General features: G+C 42.2%; 1 protein-coding gene across 5 annotated transcripts in view; it reads left to right on the plus strand.

Annotated features, from left to right (window-relative positions):
- odf2a (outer dense fiber of sperm tails 2a) overlaps positions 1-25738 on the plus strand; it is a 47177-nt gene extending 21439 nt beyond the window's left edge. For 4 of the 5 annotated variants that reach the window (XM_038781552.1, XM_038781551.1, XM_038781554.1 and 1 more), the window contains 11 exons: positions 3370-3486; positions 4591-4776; positions 6618-6727; positions 8411-8546; positions 9147-9257; positions 9684-9788; positions 11316-11474; positions 14271-14362; positions 16477-16639; positions 18768-18893; positions 19823-25738. In XM_038781552.1, the coding sequence (XP_038637480.1) occupies positions 3370-3486; positions 4591-4776; positions 6618-6727; positions 8411-8546; positions 9147-9257; positions 9684-9788; positions 11316-11474; positions 14271-14362; positions 16477-16639; positions 18768-18893; positions 19823-19996 (1479 nt within the window). In that variant the 3' untranslated portion in view covers positions 19997-25738. The remainder of the gene's footprint in view (positions 1-3369; positions 3487-4590; positions 4777-6617; positions 6728-8410; positions 8547-9146; positions 9258-9683; positions 9789-11315; positions 11475-14270; positions 14363-16476; positions 16640-18767; positions 18894-19822) is intronic. The other variant, XM_038781555.1, reaches the window with a different exon arrangement.
- Positions 25739-27110: the final 1372 nt, after the last annotated feature.

Consider the following 27110-nt stretch of genomic DNA (forward strand, 5'->3'; position numbering starts at 1 on the left):
ATTTGGTCATGGGATACCTCTGCAGTTGGAATCAGTGAGAGACATCATGTCACAAAATTTGCAAATGTCTGCTTCTGTTAAGGTGTCTACCTATATCATAATTTGCAAAACAATAGGGTCATGCATGTTACACAACTGCCATTTCAAGTAAACATAGCTAGAATTCTCTGGAACAATTTTACTTACTTTCAAAATCTGGGTTCTACCAGGTTTTGGCTCAAAACATTTTTCCAGGAGACTTAAGCTGCTAAAGACAAGAGACTAGAGAAACTGGGCTCTTTTTATTTTTATTTATTTTTTAAAAAATATATAAATTTAGAGTAACCAATTCTTTTTCCAATTAGGGGGCAATTTAGCATTGTCATGTGAGAGTACCTTTAGGAAATGGATGTTCAAGCAATGTACCTTTAAGAAATGCAGTGATGTCAGAGTGTGGTGGAGCTGGGCTTTAGTGCAGCCATTTTGAAGTTTTTAGTTTCAGTTTGAGGAGAAAGCTGGGAGTGTCTGTGTGTTTTGCTGAGAGCTGTTTGAAAGGAGAATGCCAGTCCTGAGAGAGCATTTTGAGAAGTGCCTGTGTTGGCTGTGTGCTGCATGAAAACGTGCTGGGACTGCAGGCTGATATATCTTTCCCATCCGGCAGAAAATATATATTAACTGTAACCTGGTGTTACTGTTTTTATGAAGGTGAAGTCGTTTAGATGTGTATAGGAACAGTTTGCAGGCTTGGGTAGTGTATTATTTCGGGGTTATCTTTGAAGTAAGGGGTGTTAAGAGATCCAATGTTTATTTTAAAAGGTTAAGTTGAGTTCATGGAATAAACATTGTTTTGTTTTAAAAACCACGTGTTCATAATTGTAATACCACACCTAGGGAACAAGCCGTGCGCTTCAAAAGCAACAGTCCATTGTTGGTTGGACTCCATGATTCATTTTGGGGTTCTGAAAACACCTCTCCCATAACAGCGTGGCCAATCCACCTGTATATAGGTGGACAGTGAGAACCTTTTCCCGCGGATGGAGGTGGCTAGCACGAGGCGACATAGCCTTAAATTGAGGGGTAATAGATATAGGACAGAGGTCAGAGCTGGGTTTTTTACGCAGAGTGGTGAGGCCGTGGAATGCCCTACCTGCAACAGTAGTGAACTCGCCAACATTGAGGGCATTTAAAAGTTTATTGGATAAGCATATGGATGATAATGGGATAGTGTAGGTTAGATGGCCTTTAGTTTTTGGACTTCCCATGTTGGTGCAACATCGAGGGCCGAAGGGCCTGTACTGCGCTGTATCGTTCTATGTTCTATATCTTTGGGTTATGGGGGTGAGACCCACGCAGTCACGGAGAATGCAAACTCCACACGGACAGTGACCTGGGGCCGGGATCGAACCCGGGTCCTTGGCGGCATGAGGCAGCAGTGCTAACCACTGCGCCACCGTGCCACCCCTGAGCGATTTTGTTAAGGTAAATCAGGAAAAGTTTATTTCATCGAGTCTGTAAGAAGTATTATGACTCCCTGGGATAGTGTGGAATCAATTCCAACCCCATTTGACCCAGAATCACAACAGAATTGAAATTAACAAATGATTCTAAGAAAAACACGCAATGTCTTTGGCCCTTGGCTACAGTCACCAGTTTTGTACTTTCTAATTCCTAACCCTCCACTTTAACTTGCCCCACCCTCTACACGCAGACAGACAAACTAGGGGTGAAAAATAATGGTAAAAGTATAAGAATAAGAACATTTGTTTCCAATGGTTGTCTTCTAATACACTTTCCTTCAATTTAGGTATTCAGTGTGTAATGGTTTTCACTGCAGATTCATTCAGGTCCCTGTACAGCTATGCAACATTTTGTGGAAAAAGGCGAGAGAGAGAGTAGCTTCTTTCCTCTTCAGCCTGCAGCGACCCAACTGTCCTTCCTTGGTTCTCTGGAAAACATTATCCCACTCGGGAAAGATCCAATCACTATCTGTTGCCGGACAGAGTATGGCATTTTGGCCAATTCATTGGTCATCAGCCAACCAATCCAACTGAGTCCCACCGATCTCTCGGGTGCCAAAAAGTCTGAATTCTGCTGTCCGGGCTAGCACAGTGCTCTCTTGTAACTTTTGAATTCCTCTGCTCGACTTCAATATATCCATTCAGCAGCCATGGATCAAAATGATGATATGGGGAACAATTAAAGAAAGGGGAAATAAGGGAATCAACAGAAAGGGCGCTCACAGTAGGAGAAATTAATTTAAGATACTAAAAAAGAATAAAGGGAAAGTTTAGCTGATTTTCTTTACTATCTTTTGCTTCTGGGCATTGTGCAGTTTGAACCCATTAAGATCAGTAGACAGAATAATTGTACGCTGGTCTGAGTTAGTTCCATCCTATTCTGTAATGAAGAGATATAGAAAGTTGTCTCTCTAAAGCAAGGTTTTAAGAAGGACTGTTCTCATCTTTTCTTTTCTTTATAAATTTAGAGTGCCCAATTCATTTTTTCCAATTAAGGAGCAATCCACCTACCCTGCACATCTTTTGTGTTGTGGGGTCGAAACCCACGCAAACACGGGGAGAATGTGCAAACTCCATACGGACAGTGACCCAGAGCCAGGCTCGAACTTGGGACCTCGGTGCCATGAGGCAACAGTGCTAACCACTGTGCCACCGTGCTGCCCTGGATTGTTCTTATGGCGAACCTCTGGTAGCAGGAACGCAAGCTGACTCAGCCACACCATGATTCCATTCCAAAATATCAGAGCAAGTTCAAATGCTGAATTAACTACACGGTGTTGCTTCAGACTGACTGGATGCTGCATTTGGCTATGAATAGTCTGTAACTTTCTTGATGATTTAGTACTATTTCTTTCAAAGTATTTAATGCTCCCACCAGCTACTGGGGCAAATCCATGTGATCATAGAATCATAGAATTTACAGTGCAGCAGGAGGCCATTCGGCCCATTGAGTCTGCACCGGCCCTTGGAAAGAGCACCCTACCCAAGCCCACAACTCCACCCCATCTCTGTAACCCAGTAACCCCACCCAATCTGTTGAGACACTGAGGGCAATTTATCATGGCCAATCCACCTAACCTGCACATCTTTGGCTGTGGGAGGAAACGGGAGCACCCGGAGGAAACCCATGCAGACACAGAGAAGGTGCAGATTCCGCACAGACAGTAACCCAAGCCGAGAATCAATCCTGGGACCCTGGAGCTGTGAAGCAACTGTGCTACCGCGCTGCCCTTTATGAGCTATAACCTGTTCATTGTCAAATATCTAAAAATATTAGGTTCTATTGGCGAGCAGTCCTGAGCTGAACTACGCATGTTTACCTGGGAACAATAAATATCAAGAGTAACTGGACCACTTTGTTTGCTTCCTTTAGGACAATGCTCGTGCCGCAGCAGAGCTCTCCAAGTCACTTGAAACCACACGAGCCCACCTACAAGGACAGCTTCGCAGCAAAGAGGCAGATAACAATCGCATGCTCGTCCAGATGAGGGTAATCATTCTTAATTTGATGTCGCAAAGCTAAAATTGAAAAGGAATCTGCTGTGCCCTGAGGTACATTTGGAAGTTCATGTTCTCACCAGTTTTCTTTCAGATTTTCTCACTTGATTGCACTCGTCACCTCTGAATTGGGCACTTGGGTCTTCAAGCCCCATTCCAGGATTTAAGCATCTAGTCTAAGTTGGAGGTGCTGTTCAGATGTTGCCATCATGCTACAGAACCCTGACTACGCGTCTAAATTGTTTCGCATTTTGTGTTTTGCTGATCCTAGTTGGGTTCCTTCCATCATCTTGAGTTTTATTATCTATGGGAACAGTCACCTGGCAATAGGAGAAATGTTATGTTTTTCAGTTGTTGGTGTCTCCTATCTTTTGTGTCAACAAGAGTACATGTGCAGACTTGCTCTTTGGCCTGCAAGCCGACAATCCCAATTTTGTTTACTTTTAGTGTAGTTTATGGTTATTAAGCTGGACAGGAGGACGCGGATTAATGTTAACATTGGCTTAATAAGTAACTAACTGCAACTCTGCTTTGTTGTGAGCAAATCTCCTGTGCTATTGTTCCTGGTAAGGTAGTTCAGTCACTAACAACTGGAAGCTATTCAAGTGAAGTGTGTTTATTTTTGAGATGTGGACATCTAGCTAGGCCTGCTATTGGCTAAAGTTACATGCATCAAGTGAAAGGTTTATATTTTGTGAAAAATATAAGTGGAGGTTTTCATTAGTGAATAGTACTAAATCTGTCAGTACACTTCTTCACTTGTGGATTCTTGCATCACTCTCTGGGACATGAGCACATAAGTAATAGTGAAGACAGACTACTTGATCATCACATAGCAGCTTGTATGATCTTTCTTTGCACAAAGTGTTCTTGTGTTTACCCACATATTTAAGTCAACTGCAAAAATTAATTTGTTGTGCCTAAAGTGTATTTGAAAAGTTTTAAGATCTGGTGAGTTGCTATGTAAATGCAGGCCTTTTTTGCATGCCTTGTTACACAATCTGTTTTTGACTTTAATTTTTTTGTCTTCCTTAGCAATTATTAGCAGCCTCCAATTGGAGCAATTTACTTGTTTGTTTCAATTTTCCTCTTTCAGAATTTTGAGCGTACTATTTCGCAGCAGAAGGGGGAGTTAGATTACCTGACAGAGCAACTGAGGCAATTTCAAATGAAAGGGGACAGGGATAAGGAAGCCTTGAAGAAAGCGACAAGGGCTCAGAAGCAGCGCGCAGAACGTAGTGAAGATGCTGTTGAGCTGCTCAACGGTCAGCTAATTGACAAGGTGACGAAATACGCTTCCCCAGTACTTTAACACAATTCTAAAACTGATTAAATCGCGAAAGAACTCAGTTGAACCACATCCAGTTCATTAAAGTAGGTAATGGAACAATATCCAGCCTCCTTTTAAAGATAAATATGTGATGTTACGATCCTTGGCCAGACACCGGGACGTTGGGTGGCGATCCAGTTAGGGACCATTAACAATTCCTTTAAAGTTGGTAACGGTTGAGTTTCAAGACGCCTGCTTTTAGAATAAAGCCACAAGATTGCACAGATTTTGAACAAACAAAATCAAACTTTACTACACAAGTTGTTTAGAGAATTAAAATAATTTACAATATGCATCCTGTGCTCGAACATTTAAGGTAAGTATGAAGAAATGTCAATCAACAGACTAACTGTTGTTGAGCACGTCACACTATAGAGTGAATGATGGATTCCATCAAGTCCAAGTCTATGGATTTCTCAAGAACCCACCCAGACGTCAGGAAACGCAAAGTCAAATAATCTTGTGGAAACTCTTGTCACAAGGATTCCCAACGTCACCTGCAACAGTCTCTCCTTTCAAATCGCTCCCACTCGGATAGCTTTAAAAATGGCCTACCTCGCAGGGTTTCAATCTCCCTGTCCAAGACTCTTATCCCCTGGATTCCTGAGTACACTTTCAGATTGATTGCTATGCCAAACAGGATACCATTTCTCCATAGGAGTACCTTTGCCCTGATGGCCTTCGAAAAGTCTGCTCCCTGTAGCTCTTTAATTTTTACACTTAACTGGGACCTGTTCCTGTCCCTGTCGGTGTGACACATGCAGGCAGCACTTCCCAAAACTGACTGCCTCAAGAAGAACTGTTCACTGACCCTTGAACTGACCTGGTGACCTATCAAAGCACTCCCAGAGGGTTCCACCCTTGTTATTAGACATGAACCGATGTAATAAGCATTGGGACAACCGGTACCCTAAATGATGCAATCGCCGGACTTCCAAGTTGGCACCCAGAGATACAAAGATCAGTGGATTTCATAAGTCGGCTTTCTTGTCTCTAGGTAGGGATCATAGATTTAAATGATTGGTAGAAAGAATAGCGAGGAGATGAGAAAAAACCTTTCCACCCAGAGGGTTGTGGGAGTCTGGAATTCATTGCCTGAAAGGATAGCAGAAGCAGAAACCCTCATTTGCTTAAAGGTGTCTGGGGATGTACCTTAAGTGCCATAACCTGTACGGACAAATGTTGAAACATGGGATTAGGCTGAGTGTCTTGATTTTTGACCAGCACAGCTACAATGGGCCAAGTGGCCTCTCTCTGTGCTGAAAGCATTGTATGATTCTAAACTTTCTTTGATTTGATAAAGTATAGCTACTCGAAGTACTGAGACACTATTTGACAGTTTATGAATGAAAACATAAAGACTTGTATCTGGATAGTGCTTTTTACCACCGCAAGATGTTTCTAAGAATTTTACAGGTAATTAAGTACTTTTGTAGGGAAAACAGCAACCGGGACACCAGGCGTAATTCCCCTGCCAGAGAGTCCCCTGCACTTATCTGCCAGATTTTGAACTCCTGTATTGCATACACAGTATTAATATCACTGACGTTGACCAAAAAACACTCCCATTTAATACCAATTCTATTTTCTTAACTAGCTTCATTAACGCTAGTTGATACTTTCAGAAAAATGTTGTAAATGTATAGCTGCCAAGTTCATGTAACCTAAACGATATTTTTCAGTTAAGGATGTTTGGCTATATTATTTCTCGGTTGTTTTATTTAAAATGTGCACTGTTAATTTTTTTAAAAATCAATTCCAGTATGAATTATGTTTGGTTGGTTCATCTGCAGGAGTCCCAGCTGGCTGAGGCACTGTCAACAGTAGAGATGTGGAGAAGTTGCCATAACAAGGTGATGAAAGAGAAGAGTAAACTAGATGTTGAGATCTCAGTCTTGAACAAGTAAGGAAGCTGAAAAAATACAGATGTGCAGTATTGTTTAGTTCTACCACTCTTTTCAGAAATATTATATTTCTTATACTGAGATTAATCCTGCAGTGTTAATTTTAGCTAAGCAGTACCTTGTTTATTCCAGGCTACTTGGACATTTTACTGCTGAGGAGGAATTCTGAATGGCTGTGAAGGTGCCAAGATTCACTTCCTCACTCTGCCCTGTCCCAGACTCCAGTTGCCCTGGTGGGCCCAGCAAGCCCATTTGGTGCTGTTGCTGTTCCTCGTAGCCTCCCACTCCTACTCTGCTGCTTTGACCAATGTGCTCCTTTAGGGTGCTGGTACCAGTGAGGGAGAGCATGACCAAGGGTAGAGAGACGACTCACTATGGCTGTGAACACAAGAGAATCCACTCCACGTGCTCCTCCAGTCACGGACCATTTCTCCCCTAGCTAGACTTTTCCCCAGGTGGAAATGGCTGTCCCGAGGGGACATAGTTTTAAGGTGATTGGAGGAAGGTATTGGGGAGATGTCAGAGGTAGGTTCGTTACAGAGTGGTGAGTGTGTGGAATGCATTGCCAGTGGAGGTGGTGGAGTCAGAATCATTAGGGACATTTAAGCGACTCTTGGACCGGCACATGGACAGCAGTAAATTGAAGGGGTGTAGGTTAGGTTGATCTTAGATTAGGACAAATGGTCAGCACGACACCAGGGGCTGAAGGGCCTGTACTGTGCTGTACTATTCTATGTTCTATACATTTACTGCTGATAGGTTCATCAGTGAGACAGCAGTTTAAAATATTGTGCAGAGCTTTCCTGCCAAATATTGAAACATAGAATCCCTACAGTGCCGAAGGAGGTCATTCAGCCCATCAAGTTTGCACTGATCCTCTGAAACAGCACCCTACCTAGGCCTCCTCCCCTATCCTCATAGCCCCAACTAAGCTGCACATCTTTGGACTGCACATCTTTGTGGGAGGAAACCAGAGCACCTGGAGGAAACCCACACAGACATGGGGAGAAAGTGCAAACTCCACACAGACAGTCACCCAAGCTGGGAATCGAACCCAGGTCTCTGGCACTGTGAGGCAGCAGTGCTAGCCACTGGGCCACCACTAGTGGATCTTGCTGATTAAACCTAACTGAGTTTTTTAAAAATTCAGAAGATTCAACACTAACTTGAGCTGGTTTTAAACTTGTTTTGACAACAATGTAATTACTTTCCTGTCAAATCCATGTGGTGCAATTGTGTTGTCTCTGTCAATAAGCTGGAACCCAACTTGATTCCAACATGTACTTCAACCATGACCCAGCAGAGATGCTAAGATTGCAGTGTAAATATAACTAGATATAAAATTTGAAGCAGTGAAACTGTAGTATTGTTTTTATAGGTATCTCTTTCATGACTTAGTCAATGTACTTGACTCCTGAATCTACTGTGGCATTGCCAAGCGTTAGAATGTACAGTGTACTATATAGGATATAAGACCACTTAGTGGCTACATTCTGTAACTACAGTGTTGTCTGGATCTCTCTCTTCAGGGAATTCCCATTCTAAATGATTGAATATCATTTTCAATATTTTAACATAGTGTGAGCAAAAGTTGTAAGCACAAAATTAATTTTGTGCAGTGGAAGTGAAGGCGCAGACAAAGTTTTTAAATGCGATAGTCAGATAATCTTCCCCTCTGGCAGCCGCATTACAGATCTGCTGGACCAAACTCATCATTTGGAGGACAAAGCTCGGGGAGAGATGGAGTCAATGATGAGCAAGCTGCAGAAAATGTCCTCGGAAAGCACCTGCATCAAAATGGAGAATGAGACAATGAAGGTACTATATTCCTTTGCTCAAAACTTTATTGGAAGGTACCTACAAGAATGTTTTAAAGTTTGCTGAAATTATTATTTTTCCAATCATGGAATCTGGGATGATTTATTTTGTAATTGCTCACCTAGCCTCAATTAAGTTGCTTTGCTGATGCCTGTTGTTGGCTGTGTTTGTGGTGGCATTCACAGCCGAGGCAAGGTAATACCATTGAACGTGCTAATGCTGTTGGATTCAGCAAAGTTAATACCATTGAATGTCAAGGAATTGGTTAGAATCTCTCTGGTTGGAGATGATCTTTGCTTGCCACTTATGCAGCAGTGCTACTTGCCACTTATCAGCCCAAGCACATTCTGCGTGGGTGTCACCCCCACAATCCAAAGATGTGCAGGGTAGGTGAATTGGAAGAAAAAGAATTGGGTACTCTAAATTTATTTATAAAAAAGAAAGCATATGGTATGTTGGCCTTCATTTTATCCAAAATAATATTTTAAGGCAGGCCTAAAGTTTGTAGGTGGCACAAAGCAGTTAACAAGTTTCATATTTCTAACATTGTACCTGTTCAAACCCCAGACTGAATGCTTTTTCTTTTCCAAACATAATTAGGCAAATATGTCAGTCGTAGAGGAGAAGCTGACGTTTGCTCAGTCCGAGATGCAGCAGCTGAAAGTCTCTATCAAACGCTACGAGGGGCTGGTGGATAGTTACAAATCTCAGGTAATGAACTCTGGGGACTTCATATCATGCACCTCACTGTGTCTCACTAAAATGTTCAAATACAATAATTCTTCGTCTAATTTTGATATGTGATTCTACCACTGGCAGTTACGTTGATAATGTTACCATTGATTTTTTTAAAAATTTTGCTGCACATGGTTGGGAACACTTATTTTGTGGGGATGGTTAGGGGCAGTTGCAAGTCAGAAAACCTTTGTACAACACGAGGGAATTAGGAAAGTAAAAAATAACTGATTTAAAAGCAGAAATAAAACTAACCAATGGGGAGGGAGATCTTGAAGGCTGACAGTTTTGCTGTAAGTGGGGAATATAATTGTGAACCCCTATTTTGGGAAAAATCTTGAGAAACCTTGTGCTAATTATAAAATGTCATTTTGTTCAATGAAATTCTTGGCATGTATCCAGTTAATGAAGACACGAATGGAGGCAGATGAGTGTAACATGAGGCTGGCGAAGGCAGAAAAGGAGAACAAGATACTAAAAGACGATGTGAATAAGGAAATTGAGCAGGTAAATACTCCAGTAGGGGAGCAATTTGTTTCCTTGGGCAAGAGTCTTTTTTTGGGAGTAGTGGGGTTGCAGGGCAGAATTCAAAAATTCAACAGCGAATGCTGTGAATGCTGAATGAATGGAGCGAGTGCTGGAGATTTGAGTGGGGCATTTTTTCGAGCAGTGTGGTTGGGGAGAAATCTTTTGGGAGGAGAGAGCAGTTATGCACAATCTGATTTGGAGATGAGGAAAGGCCTAACCTACACCACATAAACGGCAGCAGTTCAAGAAGGCGGCTGCCCACCATCTTATCAAGGACATTTGGGATTGGGTGATGCATGCTAAGGAGGAAATTGAGGAGGTTTATTTTGTAGGTGCTGTTTGTTGTTCCCCTTGCCTCCACCAAAATGCCATTGCACAGAGTTGAGATCATCTTCGGGTGAAGTGGCTTTAGAGAGTCGAACATTGGATCAGGATTTTACAACATCTCCACTGAGGAGATGGTACAGTTAGATCTTGGCAGGTTTATGCAGGCAACTTCCAATATAAATGTGGACTTGGGAATTAATAATGGAAAAGGCTTTGCTTTTGCTTTGTAAGCTTTGGTATGATATTTCAACATCCTGAGGGTTTCCATTGGCCTGAACTGAACTGGACTGTGGCTACCAGAGCAGGTGAAATGCTAGGAATCCTGCAGTGAATAACTGTCCTCCTGACACCCCAAAGCCTGTCCACCATCTACAAGGCACAAGTCAGGAGTTTATTCTAGAATTTACAGTGCAGAAGGAGGCCATTCGGCCCATCGAGTCTGCACCGGCTCTTGGAAAGAGCACCCGACCCAAGGTCAACACCTCCACCCTATCCCCATAACCCAGTAACCCCACCTAACACTAAGGGCAATTTTGGACACATAGAACATAGAACAGTACAGCACAGAACAGGCCCTTCGGCCCTCAATGTTGTGCCGAGCCATGATCACCCTACTCAAACCCACGTATCCACCCTATACCCGTAACCCAACAACCCCCCCCTTAACCTTACTTTTTTATTAGGACACTACGGGCAATTTAGCATGGCCAATCCACCTAACCGCACATCTTTGGACTGTGGGAGGAAACCGGAGCACCCGGAGGAAACCCACGCACACAGGGGGAGGACGTGCAGACTCCACACAGACAGTGACCCAGCCGGGAATCGAACCTGGGACCCTGGAGCTGTGAAGCATTTATGCTAACCACCATGCTACCCTGCTGCCCATAGGGTGCTGTTTCACCCAGAGGGTGGTAAGGGCCTGGAACACGCTGCCTGAAAGTGCAGTAGAGGTAGAAAACCTAATTTAATTTAAACGGTACCTGGTTATGCACCTGAACCTCCATGGCTACTGGCCAAATATTGGACGGTGGAATTGGGCTATGTGCCAGCTGAAAAACAAGCCAGACACGATGGACCAAGTGTCCTTATGTGCCATAAACGTTCTGATTACATAGGTTTACACTGGTGAATATATTTTTAATGTTCACCTTGACACCTTTTGTGTTCATGCTGTAGGTGCGGAGACAGATGCAGAGAAAGTTGACTGATTTGGAGCCTGTTCCTGAGTTGTTGAAGTTAACTGAGCATAAACTGCAGGACTGTCAACAGCAGCTCGTCATGTACGAGAGGAACAATGTAGATCAGTCAGCAGTCATATGTGATCTCAAGATGGAGGTAGTTTTAAACGTCTGTCCATTTTAACTTATTTTAGCTGTTTACCTAACACTCTGCAGTGATCCACTCTGGTTTAAAAGTTTGTAGGTTTCAGTCACGGTCCAATGCTTCAGCATGTAATTTCGTCTTGTGTTTAATTGCAGTGCACAAGGCGCACTGCATTGTCTGAGGGGCCATCTTTCAGATATGTTAAACCAAAGACTCTCCCTGCTGCAGACGTCCAAGTGAATGTTAAATATTCTGTGACAATGTGAAAAGAGCAATGAAAAGCATTAAAGATGTTCATCTCGTACCATATTATGGAAGCTTGATGTGTGCAGATTGACTGCTTATGTCTGTGTTTACTTATGAGTGTATCAGTCATTCATTGAATTGAATCATTGCAAAACAATTAAGAGATGCTAGTTCTTTTTTAAGCATCACATTTTGTGTAAATACAGGTGATAGTGTGGAGACCCAATAACAGTAATATATTTATATTATTACTTGATGCAAAATGCTCAGTTGTTTGTAGTAATAATATGATGGGTCTCCTCTATAATTTAATACATTATTCTATCCTCTTACGTTTTTGTTAATTCTACCTGCATCTGAAGCTTTCAGTGAGTCTGCAGGTACTAACCCTCTATTAATATAACTGTTTAAATGTTATTCTTGGAAAGGCCAGCCTTGATTCTGTTTTCCTAATGTAACATGGATTAGCTGTGAAGCTTTGCAATGCAGTCTTTAACTCTTTGCAAAATTCCCATGCACCTCACTCTGCATTTGAGGTTAATCACAAAGGCCCGCTTTCTTAACCTTGCCCCTCGGCTGAGGTGTGATCCTCGGGTTAAATCACCACCAGTCAGCTCTTCCCCTCAAAGGGGAAAGCAGCCTAGGGTCATCTGGGACTATGGCAACTTTTACCTTTTACTTATCTATATATCCTGGGATGGGGTGAGTATTTGGAAGGAGTTAGAAGGAGGGACCCTCTATGTTGCATTCAGTTCCTATAACTTGGGGAATGCACTGGGAAATACTTTTCGTCAGTATTCACTCAAGAAAAAGATAATATTGTGGAGGAGAATGCTGAGACCCAGGCTATTAGAATAGATGGCATTGAGGTGCGTAGGGAAGAAGTGTTGGCAATTCTGGACAAGGTGAAAATAGATAAGTCCCCGGGGCCGGATGGGATTTATCCTAGGATTCTCTGGGAAGCCAGGGAAGAGATTGCTGAGCCTTTGGCTTTGATTTTTAGGTCATCATTGGCTACAGGAATAGTGCCAGAGGACTGGAGGATAGCAAATGTGGTCCCTTTGTTCAAGAAGGGGAGTAGAGATAACCCCGGTAACTATAGGCCGGTGAGCCTAACGTCTGTGGTGGGTAAAGTCTTGGAGAGGATTATAAAAGATACGATTTATAATCATCTAGATAGGAATAATATGATTAGGGACAGTCAGCATGGTTTTGTGAAGGGTAGGTCATGCCTCACAAACCTTATCGAGTTCTTTGAGAAGGTGACTGAACAGGTAGACGAGGGTAGAGCAGTTGATGTGGTGTATATGGATTTCAGTAAAGCGTTTGATAAGGTTCCCCACGGTCGTCTATTGCAGAAAATACGGAGGCTGGGGATTGAGGGTGATTTAGAGATGTGGATCAGAAATTGGCTAGTTGAAAGAAGACAGAGAGTGGTAGTTGATGGGAAATGTTCAGAATGGAGTTCAGTTACGAGTGGCGTACCACAAGGATCTGTTCTGGGGCCGTTGCTGTTTGTCATTTTTATAAATGACCTAGAGGAGGGCGCAGAAGGATGGGTGAGTAATTTTGCAGACGACACTAAAGTCGGTGGAGTTGTAGACAGTGCGGAAGGATGTTGCAGGTTACAGAGGGACATAGATAAGCTGCAGAGCTGGGCTGAGAGGTGGCAAATGGAGTTTAATGTGGAGAAGTGTGAGGTGATTCACTTTGGAAAGAATAACAGAAATGCGGAATATTTGGCTAATGGTAAAATTCTTGGTAGTGTGGATGAGCAGAGGGATCTCGGTGTCCATGTACATAGATCCCTGAAAGTTGCCACCCAGGTTGATAGGGTTGTGAAGAAGGCCTATGGTGTGTTGGCCTTTATTGGTAGAGGGATTGAGTTCCGGAGCCATGAGGTCATGTTGCAGTTGTACAAAACTCTCGTACGGCCGCATTTGGAGTATTGCGTACAGTTCTGGTCGCCTCATTATAGGAAGGACGTGGAAGCTTTGGAACGGGTGCAGAGGAGATTTACCAGGATGTTGCCTGGTATGGAGGGAAAATCTTATGAGGAAAGGCTGATGGACTTGAGGTTGTTTTCGTTAGAGAGAAGAAGGTTAAGAGGTGACTTAATAGAGGCATACAAAATGATCAGAGGGTTAGATAGGGTGGACAGCGAGAGCCTTCTCCCGCGGATGGAGGTGGCTAGCACGAGGGGACATAGCCTTAAATTGAGGGGTAATAGATATAGGACAGAGGTCAGAGGTGGGTTTTTTACGCAAAGAGTGGTGAGGCCGTGGAATGCCCTACCGGCAACAGTAGTGAACTCGCCAACATTGAGGGCATTTAAAAGTTTATTGGATAAGCATATGGATGATAAGGGCATAGTGTAGGTTAGATGGCCTTTAGATTTTTTCCATGTCGGTGCAACATCGAGGGCCGAAGGGCCTGTACTGCGCTGTATCGTTCTATGTTCTATGATATTAAATCAGCATTCTTGTTTCAGTGTGAAGTGGTTGTCAAACTCTGAGAAGATTTCTTATTGAATTAGTTCTTTTGGCCATCTTATCGTCACAGATTGAGGAACAGAATTGCAAGACGAGAGAGAAGAGCCAGCAACTGCAAGAAGAAAATCATAGCCTGAAGCTAAAATTGGAGACTCTGGAAAGGTTGGTTGTTGTATAATTAAAAAGAAAACGGAGCTAACGTGACAGTGTTGTGTTGTAATGGAGGAAGGGAGTTAAATCCAAGATCCTTATTCCTTTACTGTTGGGATGCATTGTGTGATTCATTTCCAGGGTTTCAATTCTCCCTCCCTTTATTGTCTGATTAACTCGAGTGTCCTGGAAAGGAATTTCCCCACTCCAAGCTAGTTTCCCTTCCCTCCTGTTGACCTTGCCTTGAACTGCTGAAACTTCCTTAGCCTTCCAAAGATGGACTTGGTGTGAAACTCACTTGGGTGTGGTATGGAAACTGTTTGTTTTCTCATTGTGAATCTTAAGGGGTAATGTAGCTGCCAGATTGTTGTGTTTGTAATGACTCCCTTCTCTAACTTCCTTCCCCAACTTTTTCTTGCAGGTTTTGGGCTATTTTCAGGCACAGTCGTTGCACGTTCATGCTGCATTATGTTGTCCTTTCTCTTTTTAAGGAGAAACTATTGGAAACCTGACAGAACAAAGCAGCCCTCTGTTGCCCAAATATAGATTCAACCCTCATCTGAATTATAAATCATTTGATTAAGAATTAAAAAAAAAAAACATTTAGTGCATCTAATTAAGAGGCAATTTAGCGTGGCCAATCCACCTACAGTGCATCTCTTTGGGTTGTGGAGGTGAAATCCACGCAGACATGGGGAGAATGTGCAAACTCCACATGGATAGTGACCCGGGGCCTGGATCGAACCTGGGACCTTGGTGCCAGGAGGCAGTAGTGCTAACCATTGCACCATCGTGCTGCCCAATTTGATTAAGGATTTAACATTCTGAATGAATGTTAAAATCTGATGTTATATTGGATCATGCATAACAGCTTCAGAAAATACGTGGAAAATCTGACATACTTGCACCCAGTTAGCCCAAAGATATTCATGAAATAATAACTGATCACAACTGCTGTTTCCAACTATACCAGTAAATAAAGCAAAATGTTTTTGAATTAAATACTTTTTTAAACCAAAACAATTATGCATGTCATTAGGTCAGTCCAACTATATCAATTGTGGCAACGTTTGACAATTCAAGCACGTTCGGCAATTCGAGCACATTCGAGCACCAGCTGTCTGCAGACAGAAAATGGCCTGGAATCTGCAAGAATGTTGACAACGGGTTTTTATGGGGAAGTGCATTGTTTCAAATATAGCAGCTATGTTTCCCCTCTTAAGATTCACAACTAAGAAACCACACAGTTGCAATACCAGCCCTAATTGAGTTTCGTATAAAGGCCACCTTTGGAAAGCTTACGGAGGTTTCAGCAATTTCCTTCAGAGATCAGGCTGGGTTACACAGAATTTAGTGATGGAATAATCCAATTAAATGTCTATTTTGTGGTGGTGCTCTCCAGCTCTGATAAAACAATGGATCTTTTGTAGTGAGCAATCTTTCAGTTTGGGGGTATATTTCAAAAGATGCATAAATTCTGATTTTGTTTGTGTATGTGTAGCAGGATTTACAGTTACAGCCTTTTTGAACATTGCAAAAGCATTTTCTCTAAAATAAGTCGCCTTATGTCAAACATCTCAAAGTGATTCACTTGTAGTGTCCAGGGATTGTCACAAAGTCGGCAAATGTGGCAGTCATTTGCACACTGCAATGCCCCACAAACAGCACTGATATGTTTTTTCTTTTTTTTTTCTTTAATAAATTTAGAGTACCGTTGTGTGTGTGTGTGTTACACTTTCTGTACCACCTTTTTGCCAAAACTACCCCACTAACTGGTTACAAAGTGCCGAAACCAATGCCTTCCGAGTCTGAGCTGCGTCGTGTCCGACACTCCATGGCTGTCACCGGAAGTCCAGTGCTGTAGGATCGTTAATATTCCCTTAAACCACCAGAACCAGCTAATGGGCATCGGTTCAATGTTTTGTCCAAAGGACAGTGCTGCCTCAGTACTGCATCGTAACATTGACCTGGATAAAGTGCTCTGGTTCTGAAATGTGAAATGGATTAACCAAAACTGAATTGTGTTGTTCAGTACATTAATGATTCAGACATGGCAGTAGACCGATAGGATTTTAAAAGCAGTCAGAATATTGGACACTGAAGGTAGTGTTGATCGTTATTCACAGGAAGCTGGAAGATTTAGACACCCAGAACCGGGAGCTGACTCAAGTGGTGACAAAACGGGAGGAGACCATTCACCATAGCCAGCAGCGATTAGAAGACAAATCCCACGAGTGCACCAGTCTAGCGAGACAGCTGGAGGTGGCCCTCGATGATGCCAGGCGCCAGGTCAGTTCAGTGAGATTTTACAAAATGTCGAATGGGAGGACACCAGTCTGACCCTTGAGCCAGTGGTGTCATTCATTTGGATAGTGGCTGATCTGGATCCTGACTCCATGTATCCTCCTTGGTACCATAACTCTTAATAACCCCTGCCTGACAAAAATGAACAATTTCCAGTTTGAAATTTTCAATTTTGCAGCCTTTTTAAATCTGGAACATAAATTTGGACCTTCAGAATCATGGCAATGCTACTAGAATACAGAACATACAGTGCAGAAGGCTATTCGGCCCATCGAGTCTGCACCAATCCACTTAAGCCAACACTTCCACCCTATCCCCTAACACAATAACCCCTCCTAACCTTTTTGGACACTAAGAAGGGCAATTTAGCATGGCCAATCCACCTAACCTGCACGTCTTTGGACTGTGGAGGAAACCGCAGCACCCGGAGGAAACCCACGCAGACACTGGGAGAACGTGCAGACTCCGAGCAGACAGTGACCCAGCTGGGAATCGAACATGGTGTCCTAGTGCTGTGAAGCCACAGTGCTAACCAGCTTTGACAAAGAGTCATTGGACTCGAAACGTTAGCTCATTTCTCTCCCTACAGATGCTGCCAGGCCTGCTGAGATTTTCCAGCATTTTCTCTTTCGTTTTAGATTCCAGCATCCGCAGTAATTTGCTTTTATCCGCTAACCACTGTGCTACCGTGCAGCCTGTGAAGTCACTGCCTGCAATCTGTACTTGCTAAGTGCAATCATAATAAAGAAATAATATGATGTTTTACAAAAATACAGTGTGTATAGCCAGATGACAACTTTAATAGACTTGGATTGTTTTCCTTGGAGCAGAGGAGACTGAGGGGGGACAGGATTGAGATGTATACAATTCTGAAGGACATAGATAAGAGTCGACAGCAACAAACTTTTCCCATTGGTGGAGGGGTCAATGCCCAGGGGGTAAGGGAGAGGAGGTTTAGAGGGAATGTGAGGAAAAACATTTTTACCCAGAGGATGGTGGGTGTTTGAAATTTGCTGCCTGAAAGGGTGGTGGAGGCAGAGACCCTCATAACGTTGAAGAAGGTCGCAGGGCAGGCAAGTGCAGGAAAATGGGATTAGAATGGTTAGATGGGGGTTTTTTAACTGATGCAGACGCGCTGGGCCGAAGGGCCTTTTCTGTGCTGTATGATTCTAGGACTCTATTAAGTAGTCAGTGCTCAAATTTTACTAATTGAATTCCTTGTTAATTAACGGTTTTCTCAGCTAAAATGCTATGATCTGGAATGCATTGCCTGAAAGGTTGGTTCGGTATGATATGATATAAATGCTTGATGGGGTAAAAATTGCAGTGCTATTTTAAAATAAAAATATAGTCAGGGCGAAGGGTCTAATGGATAGCTGTTTCTAAGGGCGGGCACAAGATGGGCCAAATGACCGCCTACGCCACATACTTATTTTCTTTTTTAATTTTAGTGTACCCAATTAATTGTTTTTTCCAATTAAGGGGCAACATAGCGTGGCCAATCCACCTACCCTACACATCTTTCAGTTGTGGGGACAAAACCCACATAGACACGGGGAGAATGTGCAAACTCTACATGGACAGTGTCCCACAGCCGGGATCGAACCTGGGACCTTGGCACCATGAGGCAGCAGTGCTAACGCACTGTGCTGCCCTCTGAGCCATATACTTTAATTGAATATGCTTCCACCACCTTTTCATCTACTCATACCAGATCCTAACTGGCTATGTTAATATTTCTTGGGCGGCACTGTTGTCTCACTGCGCCGAGGTCCCAGGTTTGATCCCTGCTCTGGGTCACTGTCCATGTGAAGTTTGCACATTCTTCCCATGTCTGCGTGGGCCTCACCCCCACAACCCAACGATGTGTAGGGTGAGTAGATTGGCCATGCTAAATTGCCCCTGAATTGGGGGGTGGAAAAAACAATTGGATACTTTAAATGTTAATGTTTCTTCTCATCTCCTACCTCCCCTCTGTGTTTTCTGCCATTTATCTTTTAATTGATGTTCTCTGGTTATTGATTTCCCTTCTGCCAATAGAAGCTGTTAACACAAGTCAGATTGCACACACTAATATGTTGGGAATAGTTATCAAATGTATCTGCTTGGCCAGGTGGACCAAACCAGGGAGAGAACCCAATCCAAGGAGCGAACCACGCAGAGCAAAATAATGGACCTTGAAACGCAGCTAAGCAGAACAAAAACAGAACTGACTCAGCTACGACGGAGCAAAGATGATGTAAGTCATAGGTTGCAATATATGCCGTTTTTGTATTTTGTACAAGTATATCTTTGATATACTCTGTCCGTAGAACAAGGGAATCTCCTATTTCTCATGTGTGTTTGTGCATGTGTTGACTTGTTTATACAAGATTGGTAACCTCTAGTCAAATCTTCATGGAGGACTTGGATATAATTTTCCTTTGTCAACAAAATATTTTTAGATGAGAAAAATCTCTTTGTTAATATCTTGTCCGACTGCCAAAAACAGTGAATGGAAATGTTATCCTAGAAAACCAAAGTACTCTATTTGATTGGCAAATCCGCGTTCCTAAAGTTACCTGAATTCCTTGAGGACATGATTTTAATTTGATGGAAGGGGTTGAGTTTAATGTTACCTCTTGGAACTGGAAAACTGTGTGTGATTTCATAGTATCTTCACAGTAGTTGTCTGTTTTTCACCCTCTTTTTTTTTTTTTTCTGCTCCTCTTCCCCTCCCCAACTTTTACGATTTCTGAATGTGTTTTTCAAAATGTGTTTTCTGATCTGTTTTTCAAACTTCTCGTGACTAAGATAATTGGATCTTCTGTGTGGCAATTGTAACTGCCCATCTCACAGTACTTGTATAATTCCACCCATTTGAAGTGGCCTGAAGCAGTCCTAGATGATAAAGTGCAGTTGTTTTCTGACCTCGCTCACTGCAGTAACATTGCTGCTTTGTGGCATGCGTTGCAAAGAAATTTTACACCCCTTAGTCTTCGGCCACACTCCTCCGTGATTTTCTTTAAGTGAGGTAAAAGGGTGGGTGTGAGGAGGAGAGCGGGCGGCTAACACAGCCTGGCACAATTGCAATCCTATTCGTAGCTAAATATATGAGGAGCGATATATCTTATTGACTGCTGGAAGTGTAATTGTGTCAAATCCAATTTGTGCAAAATTGTTTCTTAGGCTGAGAGGCGTTTCCAGAGCCGCTTGCAAGACCTGAAGGATCGCCTGGAACAGTCGGAAAGCACCAACCGTAGCATGCAGAACTATGTCCAGTTCCTCAAAGCTTCGTACTCAAATGTATTTGGCGATGTTGCATTAACCAGCTCTCCAGTCCAATCTAGATCACCTCTCTGAGGATCTCTGGCAGTATCAAAGAATTTAACTCCCTGACTTTTACTCCTGCTTTTATTTTTTCTTTAGGGGTCTGGACCTATAAATGACCTTTTTAAAAAAAAACAACAACCATGTGAAGCACATTTTTATGAACTTGTTACTATTATTATATACAGTTTGCAAACTCCAAGGGCAATAAGTACTCCAGCCTCAAGAACAACTTGCCCTAAGGTAACCAGATTGTCAAATGGATCCTAAGAACTATTTAATTATAGGCTCCCAGTCCTGAGATTTCCGATCAATGTATTTAGAATTGAAAATGCCCTAGAACATATTAAAATTGTGACTTGTTCATTGATAGGTAAATTAAGCGACATAGCGCACGGACTTTGGTTAACTATGTCCACTTGTCTTGTATTTAATCTTCAGATCTATACATTTTGATTAGCAGCAAATTTGCACATGGGCGTGTGGCTGTGGTTTATTGTTCACTTTCCTTTTTCCACTAAACCATTGTGCCTGTTGGCAGCTCTACTGAACTTAGCGTCCGGCTGAGGGTGTTAGATTGGAGCAGGAGAGAACTGTTTCTCAGTCATTCCTTGATGTGCTGCAGAACCCCCCATTAATTTGCGTCTCTGGAATCTGTCCATCTTTCTCTCCTCTCCCCTTCTCCATTTTCTCCACTACCCCCCTCTTTTTTTTCTCTCCCCAATTTATGTCTGCTTGGTATCATCCACACATCTTCTTGCCTGCTACATTTGAACTTCCAAATTCTGTTAAATTGAGCAGAAGAGGGCTGCACGGTGGCGCAGTGGGTTAGCACTGCTGCCTCACTACACCGAGGTCCCAGGTTCAATCCCGGCTCTGGGTCACTGTCTGTGTGGAGTTTGCACATTCTCCCCATGTTTGCAGGAGTTTCGTCCCCACAACCCAAAGAATTGTAAGGTAGGTGGATTGGCCACACTAAGTTTCCCCTTAATTGGAAAAAATAAATTGGGTACTCAAGTTATTTATCTTTTAAAAATTGAACAGAAGAAAAATTGAGCTGACAGCAGTTCCCTAGAACTTACCTGTATCTATTCTTCAAAATAGTTCTCATTAGTGGTATTTCAACAAACTAATGAAGATCCATTGAAAAATTCCAAATTGCAACTTAAAATAAATAAATTTGTAAAATTAATAATGTCAATGAGAATATACAAGTTTTTCTTTTGGTTATAGGGTGGTACGAGTCATCTGTTCATCTAACCAGGAAAATTCTCTTAGCTTCAGTGAATCCAGTGCGTGTGTTAATTATTTTTCTGGTCAACCACTTGAATCAAAACAAATTAGTTTGATGTCCCTCCCATTCAATTCATTTGTACATTTTTTAATTTTGAAAAAGCACTTTTTAAAAATGTATGTAAACCAGGAGCTGAAGTCTAGTGTGAAAAAATCCATGTTGCACTTGGCCTTAAAAGTAGTTGATGCAAACACGTAATCCCTCCAGTGCCTACATATCTCAATTTGATAAAGACGGGAGAAATCACCTAAAATGTCAGTGTAAATAACTTTGCAAATTTCTGATATTCGCTGGTTTTGAAACTCTTATTGTTTTTGAAATCATTTGATGATTAATGAATACTGGATCATAAGGTAATAAGACACAGGTGCAGAATTTAGGCCATTCGACCCATCGAGTCTGCTCTGCTACTCCATCGTGGCTGATAGTTTTCTCAACCCCATTTTCCTGCCTTCTCCCCATAACCCCTGATCCCCTTATTAATCAAGAACCTATCTATCTCTGTCTTATAAAGACACTCAGTGATTTGGTCTCCTCCGCCTTCTGCGGCAACGAGTTCCACAGATTTGCCCCCCTCTGGCTGAAGAAATTCCTCCTCATCTCTTGTTTTAAAGGATCGCATCAAACTGTGTTGACTGCAGTCTCTCCCTGTCCATCTTTCTGTGTTTCGCTCTTTCACTCTCCTAGTTACTGTGATTCATCTGTTGTAGGTTGGCCTGGAACCTGGTGTTGTGCTAGGATGAGATTCTGGGCCGAAGGGCCACCTTTGTCCAAATCTATTTTGTGATCTGTATGAGAACTACCCCAGTAAAGGTGGAGCAGGCTTTCATGCCAAAATCTTAACACGTTCTCAAATAAAAGGGTCATTTGGCAACACAAATTATTTTTATTCAGTTATGCAGAGGCAGTACAAGAGGCACTGTGGTTTTAAAATTCTACTGCTGAGGAAATGGTAGATTTAAGTTTTGATTATATAGGGTACATTTAAAATTAGTGAATTATTTTCCAACTATTAGAGAACTCGTTTGTGACACCAGTTGCTGTGTGATTCTTTTCCATTTTTCTACTTTAAAGGAATATTTTACCTGAATATTTAGAATATTAAATAGCGCTTCTCCTGAGTTTGGGATCAAAAATAGTCAAACATTCCACGGTACTAAATTGTACTGTATTTGTGCAGTGAGGACAAGTGAGTTCCAGTTTCTTGTTATACACATGGACAACTTTGCAGTGTTAATTTTCAGATCTGTAGAATCCATGTAAACATATTGGGCAGGACTGTGATGATCCACAACACGTCATCCATATCCACTCCTAGAAACCCCTGCAGCAAGGAAGCCAGAGTAGTCAACGGTGACGGGTGTGGGAGAATTTGAATTTGGCACGGTACAACCCATTTAGGCAGCAGCCATTTAAAAGGTTCCACCAGTAACACATCCTCTAGCTATGTACTTCATACAACACGAGAATCAGTCATTCTCAATCGCTGCAGTCTGGGAACCTGTATCATGGCTTTACGTTCTTTGAAAAGTTATTGCTCATCACATTTGCATTGCTAGCAGATCTCCCATGGCATTGCTCTTGGACCTGCAGCAGTGCTGTGGTTTTTATCTGCCTTTTCCCTTTACGGCCACTTTTCTTCTAATAAATGAGAGCATTTAGAACTGCTTGTAAACTTCACATTTCTGAGCAGTGTCTGGCTTTCTCTAAGTTCCTGCATGCAGCGAATGCCATGCCTTAAGGCCTCAGCATATCAGACAATCTATTCCTTAAATGCAGCGGGATATTGTAGTGTGCTATGAGAAGTTAAATTGAATGACCACTTTCATCTAGACTTTTCTGGGGCTTTTAGGTGGGCAAATATACTTTTAAAAATAAGTTTAATTGAGTGGCACAACAAATTTAATTTGACCTTTTGAAAAGCTTTGGGTTGAGGCAGCACGGTGGTGCAGTGGTTAGCACTGCTGCCTCACGGCGCCAAGGACCCAGGTTCAATCCCAGCCCCGGGTCACTGTGTGGGATTTGCACATTCCCCCCTATGTCTGCGAGGATCTCACCTCCCACAACCCAAAGATGTGTAGGGTAGGTCGATTGGCCACACTAAAAGAATTGGGTACTCTAAATTTATTTTTTTTAAAGAAAAAAAAATGGAAAGCTTTGGATTTAAGTAACAATTCTCCATATTAGCATTTGACCCCCTACCCATTTTTAAATGTTTTTTTTTCCACGGGGAAATAGGAATTGAATCACACGAGCAAGCTCTATCTACTTCACCTTCTGTCAATCAGGCGGTCTCCTTCAACAATTATGATGGAGTTGTTGACTCGTTGCAGCAAGCAAGCAATTCGTCTACAACAGACCGAGACATGAGATTACGCAAAAGCCAGTGGTGGAGAAATTTGGCAACCACCGGAGCAAAGTCACCTGTTCCTCCCAAGCCACTCTCACTTGGCACATGTTATTCCCTTTCTCTTTAATCCCTCTTTGTCACATGCTGTTCTCTGCCCAGGAATCTGCCTGTACACCTCTAAGGGATTCACATGGCACAGGTCAACTGTTGTCACTTCCTAATGGACCTCTCATTTGGCTAAGTAGTGTATAGTTGATGCAGCTGCGGTCACAAGCTCTGCATGTAGAAAATTGCACATCGACCCTCTAATTAATCTACTACTCTGTGATGAATTGACACCTACCATTTTGCGGTGCTCACCACTGCTCTATGGGCAGGAACAAAATGGCTACTTGAGCTAATATGATCTGTGGGGTTTAAATCTCTTTGCTTAGTTATGGAGTTTTGAACCTTTTGGTACTTTGTTTAAAAATGGGCTTGACCTTATTTAAAATTTGAACTGCGACAGGAATTGAAGCGAAGTTTTGCTGGGATTGGGCATCTCAACAGCTTGAAGCAATCTCCGAGCGCTGCTGTCCTGAAAGGGGGCAGGTGTCGGCCCCTGTCCTTGCTGCCACTGCAAAGGGATTCCAATGGCAGAGATCAGTCTAAGCACTTGTCACTTACCATCTTTCTTTATCATAATATGCAGCATCAACAGTGAAGCCCACTAACGTACAGAATCCAATCATCCTTCAGCAGTGTGTAGTTTGACATCGCAGAACTCTTAATCATGAAATTTGATTAATTTTCTGCTTTAATAGCACCTTTTGTGAATTTGCTTTGCAGGGAAATAAATTTCCCCTTCTGGCGGTGAAGGGTTAATGACCCCTCTGTAAAATAAGGTTTTTCACAAGTTATATGTTTTGGGTTTCAAATCTGCTTTGATTATCATTAGTTTTATGTGACGTGCAGGAATAAGGTTTTCTCATTGAAAGCCTATATATTTGTGCATTTGTTGCTCTGCCCAGAGTTTTGTGTGACAGAAAATCAGCTCCATCACCAGATGAATGTCTGGGGGCAACGGTCACCTCTACCTGTCATGAGGTGAAACTTCGCACGAGATGTGTTGCAAAAGAGAATCCCCATTGTAATTTTATTTTCTGTTTTAAGATTTTAAATTATTTATTCTAAGATACTATCTGTAAAGTCAGAGTGGTTGTCTTTTGTCATGCATTCATCAGGACAAACACAAGAATGCCAAATTTCTAACCATACAACAATTTATAAGACTGGGAAAGGGGGTAACTTCTTCTCGGGTCACTGGATAGAAAAAGGTTTATTCCAAAGGATTTATTTTTTTGTTTTAAGGTATTTTTTCTAAAATAAGTTGCCTGCAGGCTCGAGACAACACTTTTCCTCATGAGAAATACTTTGCATGGAATTTACAAGTTATTTTGAAGTGATCCAACCTTTCCATATTGTCTACAATGCTATATCCCTCTACATGTTTCCATTACGGGTTGCAAAACCCAAGTCTTTCCTTAACTCGGGCCTCTTTGTAAGGATTTGCATTACACAGATTTTGCAGCACAGACGGTCCCTTTGACCCAATATCTGGTCCATGCCAGTGTTTATGCTCCACACAAGCCTCCTCTAACCTGACCTTTTCAGCGTATTGATCTTATCAGCATATTGTAACATTTGGAGGGCTAACTGATTGTCCTTTTACACATAGACTTTCTACAGTAGGCTGAGTGGTTCATTCTAAGAGAAATTGAGATATTACGCACACAGGTCCTGTGTTCATTTTAAATTGACACCAATTACAATTGTCCCCCTGTTCAATCATGGAATAAACCAACTTAAGAATTTGGGGACTACAACATTTTTGCTCCCGTGTACTCTGGTGCTTTGATTAAACATCTTGTAAATCCCTAAAGTACAAAAACTTTTAGGTTTTCAGGGTAAAGTATTGCTAGAAATTGTAAATACATTTTTATACTTATTTTGTATACTTTTTAATATGTGCAAATGTTTATATTGTATGCAGTGTGTAATCTATTTGTGTTTTTATTGTAGACATGTTAATAAAAATGGCCCATTTGTTTGAAAGTGAATAAATTTGTCAACTGGCATATTTTACAGGAAATAGTTTTGTCATTTATTGAATCATAGAATGGGTGCAGCACAGAGGAGGCCATTTGGCCCATCATTTCCACGCCAATTCTCTGCAATAGCAACTCAGCTGGATCTCCCTCGCCGCCTTCCCCCTCTAGCACTGTTTTTTTTTGTTGCCCTCCAGGTGCTTCTCCAATTCCTTTCTGAAAGCCACAGTTGAATCTGCCATACTCTGATCAGACCGCATTTGCAGTATTGTGAGCAGTTTTGGGCCCCGTACCTAAGGAAGATAATGCTGGCCTTGGAAAGGGTCCAGAGGAGGTTCACAAGAATGATCCCTGGAATGAAGAGCTTGTCGTATGAGGAACGGTTGAGGACTTTGGGTCTGTACTCGTTGGAGTTTAGAAGGATGAGGGGGGCTCTTTATAGAAACTTACATGATACTGCAAGGCCTGGATAGAGTGGACATGGAGAGGATGTTTCCACTTGTAGGAGAAACTAGAAGCAGAAGACACAATCTCAGACTAAATGGACGCTCCTTTAAAACAGATGAGAAGGAATTTCTTCAGCCAGAGGGTGGTGAATCTGTGGAACTCTGCCGCAGAAGGCTGTGGAGGCCAAATCACTGAGTGTCTTTTAAGACAGAGATAGATAGGTTCTTGATTAATAAGGGGATCAGGGGTTATGGGGATGAGAAAAATATCAGCCATGATTGAATGGTGGAGCAGACTTGATGGGCCGAGTGGCCTAATTCTGCTCATGTCGTATGGCTTCGGGCAGTGCATTCCAGACCATAGCCATTTTTTTTAAAAAATGTTTTTCTTCAGGTTGCCGTTGGCTCTTGCCATTTGCCTTCTCTGCTCTGGAGTTTGGAAGCTGGGTTCATGGTTCACTAGATGGCAAGTCCTTGATTACAACCGTGAAGAAGCAAATTACTTGCTGACCAGGAAGACTAGCCAAGAATGGTTTGGTGGAGATCTTAAATATTAAAACAAATTGTCATTGAGATGTGAGCTAGTTGCCATGGGGTATTTCGGAGTCAACCACATAGTGTGAACTTTTAATTTCATAAATACATTTTGGGAATTGAATTCGTGGCCCGTGGGGGACTAATCCAGCACAATGCCCACTATATTACCAGGCCCATTGTGTCTTCTCTTCACCCTGGCAGAAGCAGATAAGATGGAGAGGTGAATAGCCAGGGTTTAAAGAACCAACTTTAGGCGAGATGGGGTTAATTTTTCTCATTTGCATCTTTTTCCATAAGACCATAAGAAATAGGAGCAGGAGGAAGCCATTCAGCATTTTGAGCCTGCTTCGCCATTCAATAAGGTGACTGAACTAACACTTACCAAGTCCACTTTCCTGCCTTCACTCTGTAACCCTACTAATTATAAACCTAT

The sequence above is a fragment of the Scyliorhinus canicula genome, chromosome 21 (assembly GCF_902713615.1).
Source record: "Scyliorhinus canicula chromosome 21, sScyCan1.1, whole genome shotgun sequence".
In the NCBI taxonomy this organism is placed as follows: Eukaryota; Metazoa; Chordata; class Chondrichthyes; order Carcharhiniformes; family Scyliorhinidae; genus Scyliorhinus; species Scyliorhinus canicula.